Source organism: Misgurnus anguillicaudatus, chromosome 5, assembly GCF_027580225.2.
Source record: "Misgurnus anguillicaudatus chromosome 5, ASM2758022v2, whole genome shotgun sequence".
In the NCBI taxonomy this organism is placed as follows: domain Eukaryota; kingdom Metazoa; phylum Chordata; class Actinopteri; order Cypriniformes; family Cobitidae; genus Misgurnus; species Misgurnus anguillicaudatus.
The window spans coordinates 40,232,580-40,246,123 of NC_073341.2; the positions used below are offsets into that span (position 1 = coordinate 40,232,580).

A 13,544-nucleotide genomic window follows, 5' to 3' on the forward strand; every position below is an offset into this window, starting at 1 on the left:
GAGGTGATAAAAAGAGAACAAATTAAGGTAGGATAATTTTTTATATATTGTATGTTTATATATTTAAAGAAGAAAATTTTCTAAAATGCATTAAAGTTTTGTGAAAATAAAAAAAATGCTGGCACTGACTGGCAACTTTTTTATTAAACGCTGTGGGGAAAAAAGTTAAAAAGGGTTAAATGGATGCATGTTGTCTTTAAAGTAGATAAAGTATTTATGGTAAAAACCGTGTTGAATAATTGTAATCTCAGTATTTGCCATAATAATCATGATTTTGATTTTCCCCCTTTTTGAGCAGCTCTACTTTAACTAGGAAACTGGTAAAGCATGATTAGCTGAAAACTTAATTTGGATTGCTCATTTTACCTGTTAGTGGTCTTGTCCTGTGTAGTTAATGATTATTTGTCCAGAATCAGTTTAATTGGTAATAGCTAAAACTTACACACCCCAGGCAAATATGAGTCACCACATAAAACAATTGCTGCCGAACCGAAGCAAGTCTATAGATTTGTGTTCGATGATTCCTGGTTAGTTGTAGTTAAAAGTAATATTTATCACCTGCTTTTAATTAAATTAGATGTAATTCTTAAAGGCTAAAGGCAAATAGTGGATATCCTGCTGTCTTGCAGAAATATAGCTAGATACACACTATTGATCCTAGAAGAGAGGTTTAGTGGGAAAACAAGCTGTTAATATGCAGCTAGATCTAAAGCCAGTACACTTGAACTGGTGAAATATTACTTCAATGCATTAATGATAATGATTGCTTCCACTGGCAATGCAAGTTTGTATTTGAATTTAAGATGTTATGATTCAAGAGTTTGCTATATAGCCCTTGCTAGTGTCTTTTAGCGAACTTAATCATGCACCTCCTCACCAAAACTCTATGAAAGACATGGGGAGGGGTTTTCACAGAGATGGGTGGAGATCTGTTTGGACACCTTTTAAAGAAAGATCGGATTGGGACACTTTGGGGCGGTTTCCCAGACATGGCTTAAGGGCCGTTCACACTTAAACGATAACCATAATGTTAAAGGAACAGTATGTAAGAAATGTATATCAATTAAACATAAAATGGCCTTGATATCTCACTAGACATTAAGAAATCATTTTCATTTCAAATACTTATAACACTGACAACAGTGGTCTGGCCAGGATATTGTCATTTAAAAAGTGGAGTTGCAGCCTTCAACTGATGTTTATGTTGTCATGTTGTGTATTGGCCACCAGTTGTGAGAGTGCAGTACCAGTTTTGACCACAGTCCTACATACTGTTCCTTTAACTATAGCGCTAACTACATTTGCATCCACACTTTGTTAATTTGTTTGCGCGGTGCAGTACTCACGCAAATCATTTAACTTTAATGGGATTAACTAATATTGCTTTTTATCCTTTAATAAAACATTTGTTATCATTTCCATATCATTTAAATGTATAAATATGCTGTTCTTGTTGCATTTATAGCTGATATAACCAGCAGATGTCCTCAATATTCTGCATTTCACATATATCTCTAAACAGCTTAATCTGGTTTGTGTAATCTAATTTGTTACCTTTTGGTGTAGTAGAATAAAAACAATACGTAGTGAATTTCACAGAAACCGCATCAGCGCTCGACACCTGAGGTAATTTTATATTATGGACCTCAGCAATGAGCTTTTCCAGAATCATAATAGATTGATCTTTAAACTGTATAGTTATTGTTATCATCCATATTGTGAATGGCCCTTTATCCTAGTCTCAAACTAAAATGTCTGCCTAAATTTAAAAACAGCTTGCACTGACATAACTTAACATATATCAGTGCCATTGTTTTGTCTCAGAATGCACATCAGTAATTTTTTGTAAGGTATGTTTGTAAAAACTACTTACATGTCCTAAAATATAACTAAGGCCTAGTCCTGGATTAATCTAAATGGGCAACTGCAAATATTCAATTTAATTTTATTTATATAGCGCTTTTCACAAGTGTTAATTGTTTCAAAGCAGCTTTACATTAATAGATGTAGGAAAAAGCAGAAAAGTGAGCGTAGTAGTAATGTAACATATACAGTAAAGAATTAAGTTAAGCCAATGGTGGTGGACTCTCCAGGGGATGAAAAAAACCCCTAGGAGAAAAGCCCTCCTGGCTAGTCCAGGGGGAAAACTGCTAGGAGGAGAAAAACCCCTGAGAGAGATACATATATATTTATATATATAAATACTATTGGGGTATGTGAACAGGTAAGCGAATTAAACTGGTTCCGCCGGTGGTTGTTGGTCAAGCTTCGGCTGGGCATCACGTTGAAGGACGGTCAGTAGATCAGTGGTGTTATGACCTTCACAGCATCAGGAACTGGGTCTTTTTGTCTCATTGTCGAGGACTAGACAGGGAGAGAGATACAGAATCCTATTAGCATAGGAGCCGTTCACATGTAATGCAAGTGTCATACAGTATTGTGGTTTGAAGGAACACGCACAGATTTTGGGAATTCAGCTCATTCACCGCATCCCCAGAGCCAGACAAGTCCACACATACCCCTCCCATCTCCGTGCGTGGTGCAACTCCGTCCGACGCAGCCCCCCGCTAGCCCAGCCTAGCACAAAGACCGGAAGTGAATGGCTCCAGCCAGCACACTGCTCCCAACAAGCGACAAAACAACGCGAACACCTTCCTATCCACGTGTTGTGATTTGTATAGTCACACCATGTACAAACAACAAGGTGATATGAGACACAGCGATCTTTTAACAGTATACATACTGGGAACTATATTCTCTGAAGATGAAGCACTGCTACATGGGCGGAGTGATTTGCTTACAGCACCCGAGAAGCCTCCTGGTGAGGAGCAGAGAGTTCGGTCAGAGTTGTGCAAATCACTCCGCCCATGTTGCAGTGCTTCGTCTTCAGAGAATATAGTTCCCAGTATGTATACTGTTAAAAGATCGCTGTGTCTCAAATCACCTTGTTATTTGTACCCGGTGTGACTTTACAAATCACAACACATAAATAGGAAAATGTTTGCGTTATTTTGTTACTTATTGGGAGCAGTATGCCAGCTGGAGCCATTCACTTCCAGTCTTTGTGCTAAGCTAAGCTAGCGGGGGCTGCGTCAGACAGAGTTACAGCACGCACGGAGATGAGAAAGGTATGTATGGACTTATCTCTGGGGGATACGATGAATAAGTTAAATTCCCAAAATCTGGGCGTGTTCCTTTAAATCAGCTCGGTTCCAGACAGGCTAACTATTGCGGCATAAGTATATTACCCAGATGAGTTAAGTGAATGTGAAGTACATTTACTGGACATTTTATGTGAATGCTTATATATATATTTGACCCAAAATTATTCAGACACTTTGACCTGACCAGGTTTTGCTTAAGTGTTTTTTTTTCTTTAATTACTAATGCGCCACACCACAGACTGAACAAAGTAAAGCTTTGCTTGGTAATTGGTTGACCTAAATTGGTATTATTTATTTGGATCTTTACATTTAAAAGCTGACAGCTATTGAACCTGCAGTAATTCATTTGTGAGACAGATGGCCAAAACCAGTGAAAATAGTTAAACTCTGAGTTCTTGTCATATTTTATTACCATTATCTAAATTATTGTAAATAAACTATGGTAATGTGAGGAAATGTTGAAGGTGCTTGAATCAATTTTGATTTGACTGTCTGTAGTACTTCACCTTGAATGTGTTTGAAACATATTATATTATATTATCCTTTTTAGGGCTGAGTTGTTTAATGTTTAAAGGGGTTTTATGATCATATTTAAATGATTTTTATATCATTTATAAAACATGATGAAATCCCTTTCTGTGAAATCTCATAATCTAAATATTAGATGAGGAGCCTCAAGTTGATTTTAATCTTTGTCATGATTTTACTCAGTCGGTATTAAAGATATCATTGTTATATTTTCCCAGAATGCTCTTTACATTATGTAGGATGATTTATATAGAAAACAATAAATCACAAATAAATGACTTTAATCGGGTTTTCACAGGCAGTGTAACATGCATTATTTAAAAAAACACCATGCACAGGTTTTGTTGGACTGTCAGCACACTAAATTTCTATTTAGAGATGTTAGAAAACAAGTGGATGTTCATTGAATTGGAGATGCAACGTGGAGATGAACCTCGTAAAGTGCCACATTTGCAAGATTACAAAGATTATGTCTCGAAATTCATCCCCTATAATCATCAAAGCACTGCCTTCAAAACATTCCCCACCTTCAACCGCACGCTAAGACAATTACTGTCGGATTTCAATAGGCCGACTCTGAGCAATATTCTCATTTTTATGCATTTTCTGTCAGGTTTTCGTGAGGACTGGTGGTTTCGCACAATAAACAGTTTAACCTGTTGTTGAATGTCAGTGGCGCTGTTTTAAAGACGGCACTTACCATCTCTATATCTTTAAGAAACCCTGTAATCAGTTTCTGGTAAACATGACCCCGAATCAGCCCAATTACATACAGACCTGAAGGTTTTGCTTTTATCCCAGATGATAAAAATAATGCATACTTTTTTCTTCATCGCTAGGATATAGTGTGTAGCAGCTCGAGGTAAGATGTCTTACCCTTAAAGGCACAATGATGATGATAATTCATAAGTAAACACTTGTGGGATTAGAAGTACTAGAGAGACTAGGTGATAAAATGGATTGTAAATGTCGCTTGTGCTGATAAGATGGATCTTACACTTCTAAAAATCCTTATTCAATCACTACCTTTATGTTTTACTATAAAAATCTCTATCTCAACATCCTTAAACAAGATGCATTCACCTGAGAGGCACAGTTGTGTGAGATATTAAGCCTTCTTTAAAAGCACTTTTCAGAGAACGTATATTGAATTTATGCATGTTATTCTCATCTCATTGGCACATACTTTTGTTTTACAAGTTTTAATCAGCGAAACTCGCCTGTGCACTTGTGCTTGTCAGGTATATGTATTATTTTAAAGCAGGGTTGATGAATAATAATAATTTTTTTTTCCTTTAATAGACTGAAACAACCTTTAAAATGTGAACTGTGCACAGCTTATTGTTTTTGTTTACATTCCGCATATACAAACACACCAGCCCAGTGTAATTCATGCGCACGCTACTGTACAGTACTTTATCATCAGACTTATTCTGACAGTTGACAGGATTTCTATAGGCCAATGGCCCGTTATACAACCAAACATGACCAGCAAGGCCTGCCAGTATCCCATTTATCTTGCCAGGCCAACTTATGTTAGTCAGAATCAGAATCCTCACAGAGTCAAAGTGTGTTTATATATATGCATACTCTTTATACAAACATTTTGCAATTTCAAAAAAAAGGCCTTGTGGAATAGATATTATCACAAGCAAAGTAAACCTGCTGAGATTTAAAAACACACTCGCTTTGTGTAATGCCATGGGAAAAGTCTTCTGCATCCGCAAAACATTCTTCCACTTTTATTGCTTCTGATTAAATGCATTTTAATGACTTAAAGGTGTTGTGTGTAAATTACAGCAGCATCTAGTGGTGAAATTGCAAATTGCAATCAGCAGCTCACCCCTCAATTTCAAAACACAATTTCAGGACAAACATGTCATCGTCTGAGACAACGTAGGGACGAAATGCACTCTATAGAGCAGTTTGTCCATTTAAGGCTACTATAAAAAACATGACGGTGAAGTGGGTCGCAAACCGGCCGTGCCGTGCGTCGAGTCGCGTCTAGGACAACTCGGAGGTATCGTAAACCGGAAGTGCACATTAAATAGCACGAGCTTCGTCAGATAGCATCTACTTCAAAATGCAAAATATACGTTAGCAGCCAATATTAATCGTTAATGATTTGGGACAAATATGATGTTATTTATTGTTAAACTATGTGAGTGGTGCTCTGTGGCGCGACAGGGATTTGAGCAACTTCCTGAGCCGTAGCTGAGCGGCGCGGACAGGCGCCACCTGTCAGCGCCGATGTGCGTATACTCATAGAAAACAATGTGTTAGAGTTTTTAAGAACGGACCGCTGAGCTGCGCGGCCGGTGTGCGACTCCCTTGACTTTCGTGTAAGGGGACATGCTGTGGATGGAGTTAAAAATGGCTTATTCTAAGGCAATAAAAACAATACAATTCATCATGTAAGGTAGCTGAACATGTTTTTCCAATCTGCTTCTGCTACTTTTCCATTGTTTTCTATGTAAACACACACTAGATGGATATATTTGAACTTTACGTACACGTCTCACATTGCTTCGTCTCGTGCATGAGCATCACGTCAAGTTATGCCTGAGACAAACAGGACGATTTTTGCATCATAAACGAAAGGGACCACAGACGTTTGAAGTGATTTTTAACAACATAATCCTCAGAACGCACACACTGGATGATTCCACCAGAGCGCGAGATCACACACATGATGACTGTAGTAACGATTTTAAACTGATGCAAGATCTCACAGAAATGCCAGATCAAATGTGACAAATAAATGTTGTGGTAGTTCTTGCATGACACATTATAATAGCACTTGCATTGTTGCCAAAGTTGTCCAAGTGGATATTCTTTCTCAATGCACATTTGTGAGTGTCTTGTTTCAGCTATAAAAGCATGCAATATCCTTTGAAGCTTGCACGCTCTGATTGGCTATTGCAGCTGTCATGTTAGAGGAAGCCTGATCAAGAGTCGTAAATATTAAACTTGTTTGTTGTCGTACGGTTTTGCCCCGTGGGGCTCCAAGGCGATTGGGAGCAGCAAAATAATCACAATGACGCTGCATACCGGAAGTTGCGATAAAACACTAAACGGGTAACGCACCCTTTCGATTGCCGAGGGGGCAAATCAGGCTTTAAATCTATATGTGTGTGGCCAGCCTTAAAAGAAATTAACTGTTATACGCAGACCATCATTAAGTTGGGTTCACTGTTGTTGTTTAGCAACCTTTAGCGTTGAAAATGACATATTGTTCCTTTAAATAAAATTCACATTTTAAAATTATATGATTTACGAAAGAGTTTTAGGGTAGTAAGCGTTTCTTGCCATAGGTACGTTGTGTACTTTTGTGGGCTTTAAAGTCAGAAGATGTCCCCAGTTTTCTCACATTATATGTTTGAAAAAGCAAAGAAAATTTGCTAAAATAACTCCAAATGTATTTGTATGAAATATGATGGACATGTGCATCTCAGATTACTTGAGGGTGAATAAATCATGGGGTAATTTTGAGATTTGGCTGCAGTATCGCTTTAAAGTGCCGTGTGTAAATTTTAGCGGCATCTAGTGGTACGGTTGTGAATTGGAGTCCACTGCTCACCCCTTGCTTTTGAAATGCATAGAGAAACTACGGTAGCCGCCACTGGAAAAACGTCATTGTCATCGTTGGAGACAACTTAGTAAAAAACGTTTGTCCGTTAAGGGCTTCTGTAGAAACATGGCGACTTCCACGTAAGGGGACCCTCGGTGTATTTTACATAAAAACGTCTCATTCTCAGGTAATAAAAACATAACTGTTCATTAAAAAAATGTCTTTATACTCCCCTGATAATTTAGTTTTGTATATTATTTTGCATTTCGGTCAAGAGATCCTTTTAAATATTACACACTGCACCTTTAAGGATGAAAATTTTTTGATTGCCTACTTCATTGACAATTGCATTGTATTCTCACTATATTTTTTAAACAAAAAAGCTTTTGATTTCCGCTTCTGAATAGTTTTTGATTTTCCAAGGACAGATGTCACTGGAGGACACCGCACCTCACTAAATAGAAAAATCCCACAATGCATCATGCTACGTCATCTCCGAGACACTCAAGGTTATAGCTGCCGAAAAGCTACAGATAGCTGTTGTAACACAACTAGAATTGTGAGTTGAGATCAATATGCTTATGGGCTGTAAAACTCAGGTTAATGGTGCAGGACTGGTAGTCGATTGCTATTCCCTGCTTCCTCTCCTCTCAGGGCCCGTCGGCTCCCAGCCTCTCATTTCATCTACTGCGGTACAAATCGGACACAGACCTTTAAAAGGATTTATATGGTGGTACGTAGCTGTTGGACTGGCCCCTGGCTGTCTGGAGAGAAACATTAAGTGACCTTTTAGTGTGGTCACAGTCAGGAGAGGGCAGAGAACGGCGGTGAATACAAGTGTACTGCACTTCATTGGCCGTCCAGTGACCCGCATTACAGCAGAGACATTTTTAAATAATATGTCGCAAGAGGAAATAGTAACAGGAAGGAAAATACGAAGAACAAGGACACGGCGTTGCACGTTTTCAACATTCAGGTTTTACGAATTGCTCGTTACGTATCGGATCGATACGGCGTGCAGTTTGGGCCCTCGTGCTTTCTTCCATTTACTGGAAGGAAAAAGGCACGTGTAACTCAATTTAGTGCTTTGGGGGTTATTGATTTACTTTCTTATTTTCACCCGGGTCACCCATGTTTCTGGCACACCGAGTCGGTAAGCAGTTTGCGTGGATGTGTGTTGGAGCTTACACGTGTGTGTGTGTTTCCACAGATTCACACCGATATCCCGAGGACAAACCCTTTGATTCCTTTGTTCCAGCAATCTCTTGTGCAGGAGGTGAGTGATAATCTTCTTCTGCATCAACACCTGAATCTCACGACCGCCCGTATCAGACGCCCACAAGCGGCACACAAAAGGTCTGATCTCAAGCAACAAGCAGCACACATCTAATGCCTTCACAAAGCTGAGAGGAGAGTTTGCTGTTGTTGATAGATTTTTCATTTGTGTCAGTCAACACCTATCGCTCTAATGCAGCTTTGTGTCACTGCATGCTTACCAGCAGGGGGTGCTGTGGTGGTTTAAACGTGCAGAGAAGTGAAAATGCTTGTAACCAGGGTAGAAAGCAAGAAAGTAGGGTTGGGGAAAATTTAAAACTGAGCTGGAGTTTGTCTTATTGGAATTCAAATCAGAAAGACAGAAATAGGATTTTAATTAATCTAGAAGAGAAATACAGTCGGAAAATAAATTAGTTATGCTTTTTTGACAAAAAATAGATAGATAGAGAATTTTGACTCATGCTTTTTAGCTTTTTTTAATATAAAGAATACACATATCAAATTATATTTCTCTAAAGCCGGGGATAGCTGTACTACTTTCAGATTGCTTATAAAGGTTGTTTATTCATGAGTCACGACCTATACGATTGTTTCCTCGGTTTAAGTCATGCTCAATAGTGGTGTCTAAAAATCCTAGTTTGAAAATATATGAACCAACCATTGTCAGTCCTTAAAGACACAAGGGGCCTTTTTTAAGATGTAAAATAACTCTTTGGTGTCCCCAGACTACGTATGTGAAGTTTTAGCTCAAAATACCCCACAGATAATTTATTAGAACATGTTTAAATTTCCACTTTGTATTGTAGGTGTGAGCAAAAATGTGCCATTTTGGGTAATTCTCACGAAACGCGTCAAAAACCGTTTATGATAAAAGAGACGCTCGCGTTCCCTAAATACACGCAAGACACTCCCTTAACAGTTAACTCTAAGTACGCATTAGATTGTGCAAGTATCTGGCAGACGCGAGCGTCTCCTTTCAAGTTCAAGGCAGCAGGCACCCACCCTGGCACGACACGCGATGCACACACGATCCCCCAAAGCGCAGAACACATATTTTGAAATGACGAACCACACACATGACAAGCTACATACATGTTGTGATGAATTTCGCATCGTGCGCTTAAAAAAAAGAGTCACCAGCCGCCACTGGCACATACAGTATAAGATTAAGGTCTGAATTTACTATAACCATTATTTGTAGAGGATTTAAAAAATATTTCCTATAGAATTATTTACTTTTTTTTAGATTATCATTATTAAAAATTATCATTACCGCAACATGATATTACATTTTCAATTCAATTTCAATTCAATTCAATTTTATTTATATAGCACTTTTCACAATAGTTAATTGTTTCAAAGCAGCTTTACATTAATAGATGTATGGAAAGCATAGAAAAACGAGCATAGTAATAATGTAACGTATACAGTAAAGTCGTAAGTTATGCCAAAGGTGGCGGACTCTCCAGGGGATGAAAAAAACCCCTAGGAGAAAAACCCTCCTGGCTAGTCCAAGGGGAAAACTCTTAGGAGGGAAAAAACCCTTGAGAGAGATACATATATATAATACTATCGGGGTATGTGAACGGGTAAGCGAATAAAACTGGTTTCGGCTGGGCATCTCGTAGAAGAACGGTCAGTAGATCAACGGTGTGATGACCTTCTTGGTTGCAGGAACTGGGTCTGTTTGTCTCATTGTCCTCGGAGTCGAGGACGTGACAGGGAGAGAGAAACAGAATCCTATTAGCGTAGGGGCTGTTCACATGTAATGCAAGTGTCATACAGAATTGTGGTTTAAGTCAGCTCGGTTCCAGACAGGCTAACTATTGCGGCATAAGTATATTACCCAATATGAGGTATGTGAGTGCTTTGTTCTAGACAAACTAACTATTACGAGATAAGTACATTTACTGGACATTTTATGTGAATGCTTTGTTAAAGAAGAATGTCTTAAGTTTAGTTTTAAATTGATTGACTGTGTCTGATACTCGAACATTATTTGGTAAATCATTCCAGAGTTTAGGGGCTAAGTAGGAGAAGGATCTAAATATATGGATTTACAAACTCATGTTTCAGTAATGAGACCTAAAAAGTTGTCTAGGTACTATGACAAACAGAGTTTCAACTTAAATAAATAAGAACTGCTTACCTGGTAGCCATTTTGAGTGTCACAGTCAATTATGTCCCTTCCAACAATTTTTTTTAAATGTTAGTTCCTAGAGGGCTTAAACAATGATTGAAAATCGTTGCGGAGGATGAGAAAGTTTGTCTTGGACACATTTATATTCCTTATTATTGTCTCTACATTTACCAATAATCACCAAATCCCACATGTTTCTTTACTGTAAATGCTTATAGTATAACATGCACTGAAGCTTTTTTTTTTTTTGATTTTTTAATTATAAATATTTCCATGTCAAAAAAACCAAATCCAGTCATGGACACATTGCGGTAATGAAAATGTTCCCCTTAAATGTGGAAAAACAACAAAATTGGTTTGTATGATGTCATTTGAAATCATGTGCAGAATAGTACATGAAGAGATGTTTGTAACTGTATGCTTCTTATTTTGATAGCATTTACTTTTATTATCAAAATGTTTCATGACACATCAAAAGTCTAATTTCGTGAGAATCACCCAAATGAGTTGATAAAATGCAAACACTGATCACAATGATGGTGGATTGTTGAGATTGAAACTCAATTGTGCTGTCAATAATATTTTCTCTCTCTTTCTCTCTGCACTAAATGGCAGTGCTGTGGTTGGATAGTGCAGATTAAGGGGCGGTATTATGATAATAAGATCCCCTTCTGACATCACAAGGGGAGCCAAATTTCAATGATCTATTTTTTGCATGCTTGCAGAGAATGGTTTACCAAAACACATTTTCTAGTTTGATAGAAGCGCTGGGGATCCAATTATAGCACTTAAAGATGGAAAAAGCCTGATTTTCATGATATGTCTACTTTTAAAGTCTTTTAAATGCTTAACATTTTTAACTAAATTCAAGTGTGCTGATGGAAAGAGTCGAAGGCTACAGTCTTTAAGTTTGTTAAGTTCAGTCTAAACGTTTACATTTTTGCCTTTGGCAGATAAATCACAGAGTATTCAATCTATACATTTTTATCAGTATGTTTGCTCTCTGGGGATTGAAGCCGTGACCTTTGCACTGCTAATGCAATGCTCTTGCAATTAAGCTACAAGAAGGTTTCAGCTCATTGTTAAGTGTGTCCCCGGCAATGAAGAATATTTAATAATGCATAAATTCCATTTACATTTAGGATTTAGCAGACGCTTTTATCCAAAGCAAAGGAAACAATGAAGTGTTTTATCATAGGGATTAAATTCACATTCAACTTAAATTTAGGAATTGAATTTAAATGAATAGACATTTTCAGTTCAGTTTCAAATGACACACAACCCTGGAAAGTGACTGGATTTAAAGATACAGATACACTATGTGATTGAATGGGCCTGTTGCTGTAAATTAAGCAACAATGAGCTATAAAAGTCTTAATGATAATCACAGTCCATTTGAGAAATGAATCATTTTGTGTCATTGAAGGGGATTGCTTGTTTTTCAGGTGTTTGAAAGGATTCTGTTCATCTGGGCCATCCGTCACCCGGCGAGCGGATACGTGCAGGGCATTAATGACCTGGTTACACCTTTTTTTGTGGTTTTCCTTTCTGAATTTGTAGGTGAGTATGTGCTTGTATTTTATGCTTTAAACACGACTCTGTAGGCCCACTTGATACTGATTGTTTGCTCGGCTAATAGATGCATTGATGTCTGTCATCTGTCAATGTCTGAGACGTTTTGACAGACAGGCATTTGACTGACAGACAGAGGTGGAAAACGGTTATATGGATGTAAACAAACTGACAATATTCTGTCAGGTGAAATTAACCTTTAGGAAAATATGCCAGATGCACAAATACAGAATATTAATTATATTTTAAAAAGAAGCTGTAAAGACCAGACGGGGAGGTGTGGAGAAAAAGACCAAGAGGAAGTGAGGAGGTCACCAAACGGTATGAAAGAGAGAGAGAGAGAGAGAGAGAGAGAGACAGAAGGAAAGACGGACATGGAGCGAAAGAAAATGGAGAGGGTTGACAAACACACAATAAAAGAGAGACAGAATAGAGGCAGCTGGGAGATTAAAAAGAGAGGGATTACAGACGCAGGAAAACTAGACAGCTAGGAGAAACAGACAGATGAGCAGAGAGAAGAAAAGATAGACACAAAAAGAGAGACAGACGGAGGAATGACATACAGACAGACAGACAGAGGCGGACAGAAGGAAAGATGGAAAGACAGTTGGAAACAGCAAGGGATGATAGACTGAGACAGTAAGAAAGAAGACGGGCTCAAAGAAAAGACAGCTGGAAGAGACAGACAGACAGAAGGAAAGATAGACAGAGAGGGAGGGAGAGAGGCAAAAAGACAGGAAAGATAGGAAGACAAATAAAAAGATATACAAGGAGGAAAAGGCAGATAGTAGAAAGGGATGACCGACAGGGCAGATAGAAGATAGACAGAAATAGGAAGACAGTCGAGTAGAAAGGGATGACAAATGGTGGCAGAAAAGAGAGACAGACAGAGGGATGAAAGACAAACATACGCAGACAGATGGAAAGATTGACAGGGAGAGAAAAGAGACAAACAAGGAAGAAGAAAGAAGACAGGATAGAAAGACAGATGACAGAGAGGAATGGCAGTCTGAAGGAAGACAGACACAAAGAGAAAGACAGTTGGGAGAGATAGACAGAAAGAAGGAAAGATAGACAGTAAGAAAGAGAAGAATGACAGGGGGACAAATGAAAAGATATACAAGGAGAGAAAGACATATGGAGGAGAAACAAACAGGAATGACAGACACAAAAAAGATGGATGAAAAAGACAGACAGACAGACAGACAAAAGGAAAGATAGATAATGAGAGAGACAGACAGACAGACAGACAGAGAGAAATGAGAGGCAAACCGATGAAGCGATATACATGGAG

General features: G+C 38.2%; 1 protein-coding gene and 1 long non-coding RNA gene across 5 annotated transcripts in view; one reads left to right on the top strand and one right to left on the bottom strand.

The window, feature by feature from the left end:
• Positions 1-13,544, bottom strand: part of LOC141363996 (uncharacterized) — a 75,404-nt gene that overhangs the window by 50,554 nt on the left and 11,306 nt on the right. The gene's annotated exons all lie outside the window — the stretch shown is intronic.
• tbc1d22b (TBC1 domain family, member 22B) overlaps positions 1-13,544 on the top strand; it is an 81,568-nt gene that overhangs the window by 19,822 nt on the left and 48,202 nt on the right. For all 4 annotated transcript variants that reach the window (XM_055167652.2, XM_055167653.2, XM_055167651.2 and 1 more), the window contains 2 exons: positions 8,474-8,539; positions 12,124-12,238. In XM_055167652.2, the coding sequence (XP_055023627.2) occupies positions 8,474-8,539; positions 12,124-12,238 (181 nt within the window). The remainder of the gene's footprint in view (positions 1-8,473; positions 8,540-12,123; positions 12,239-13,544) is intronic.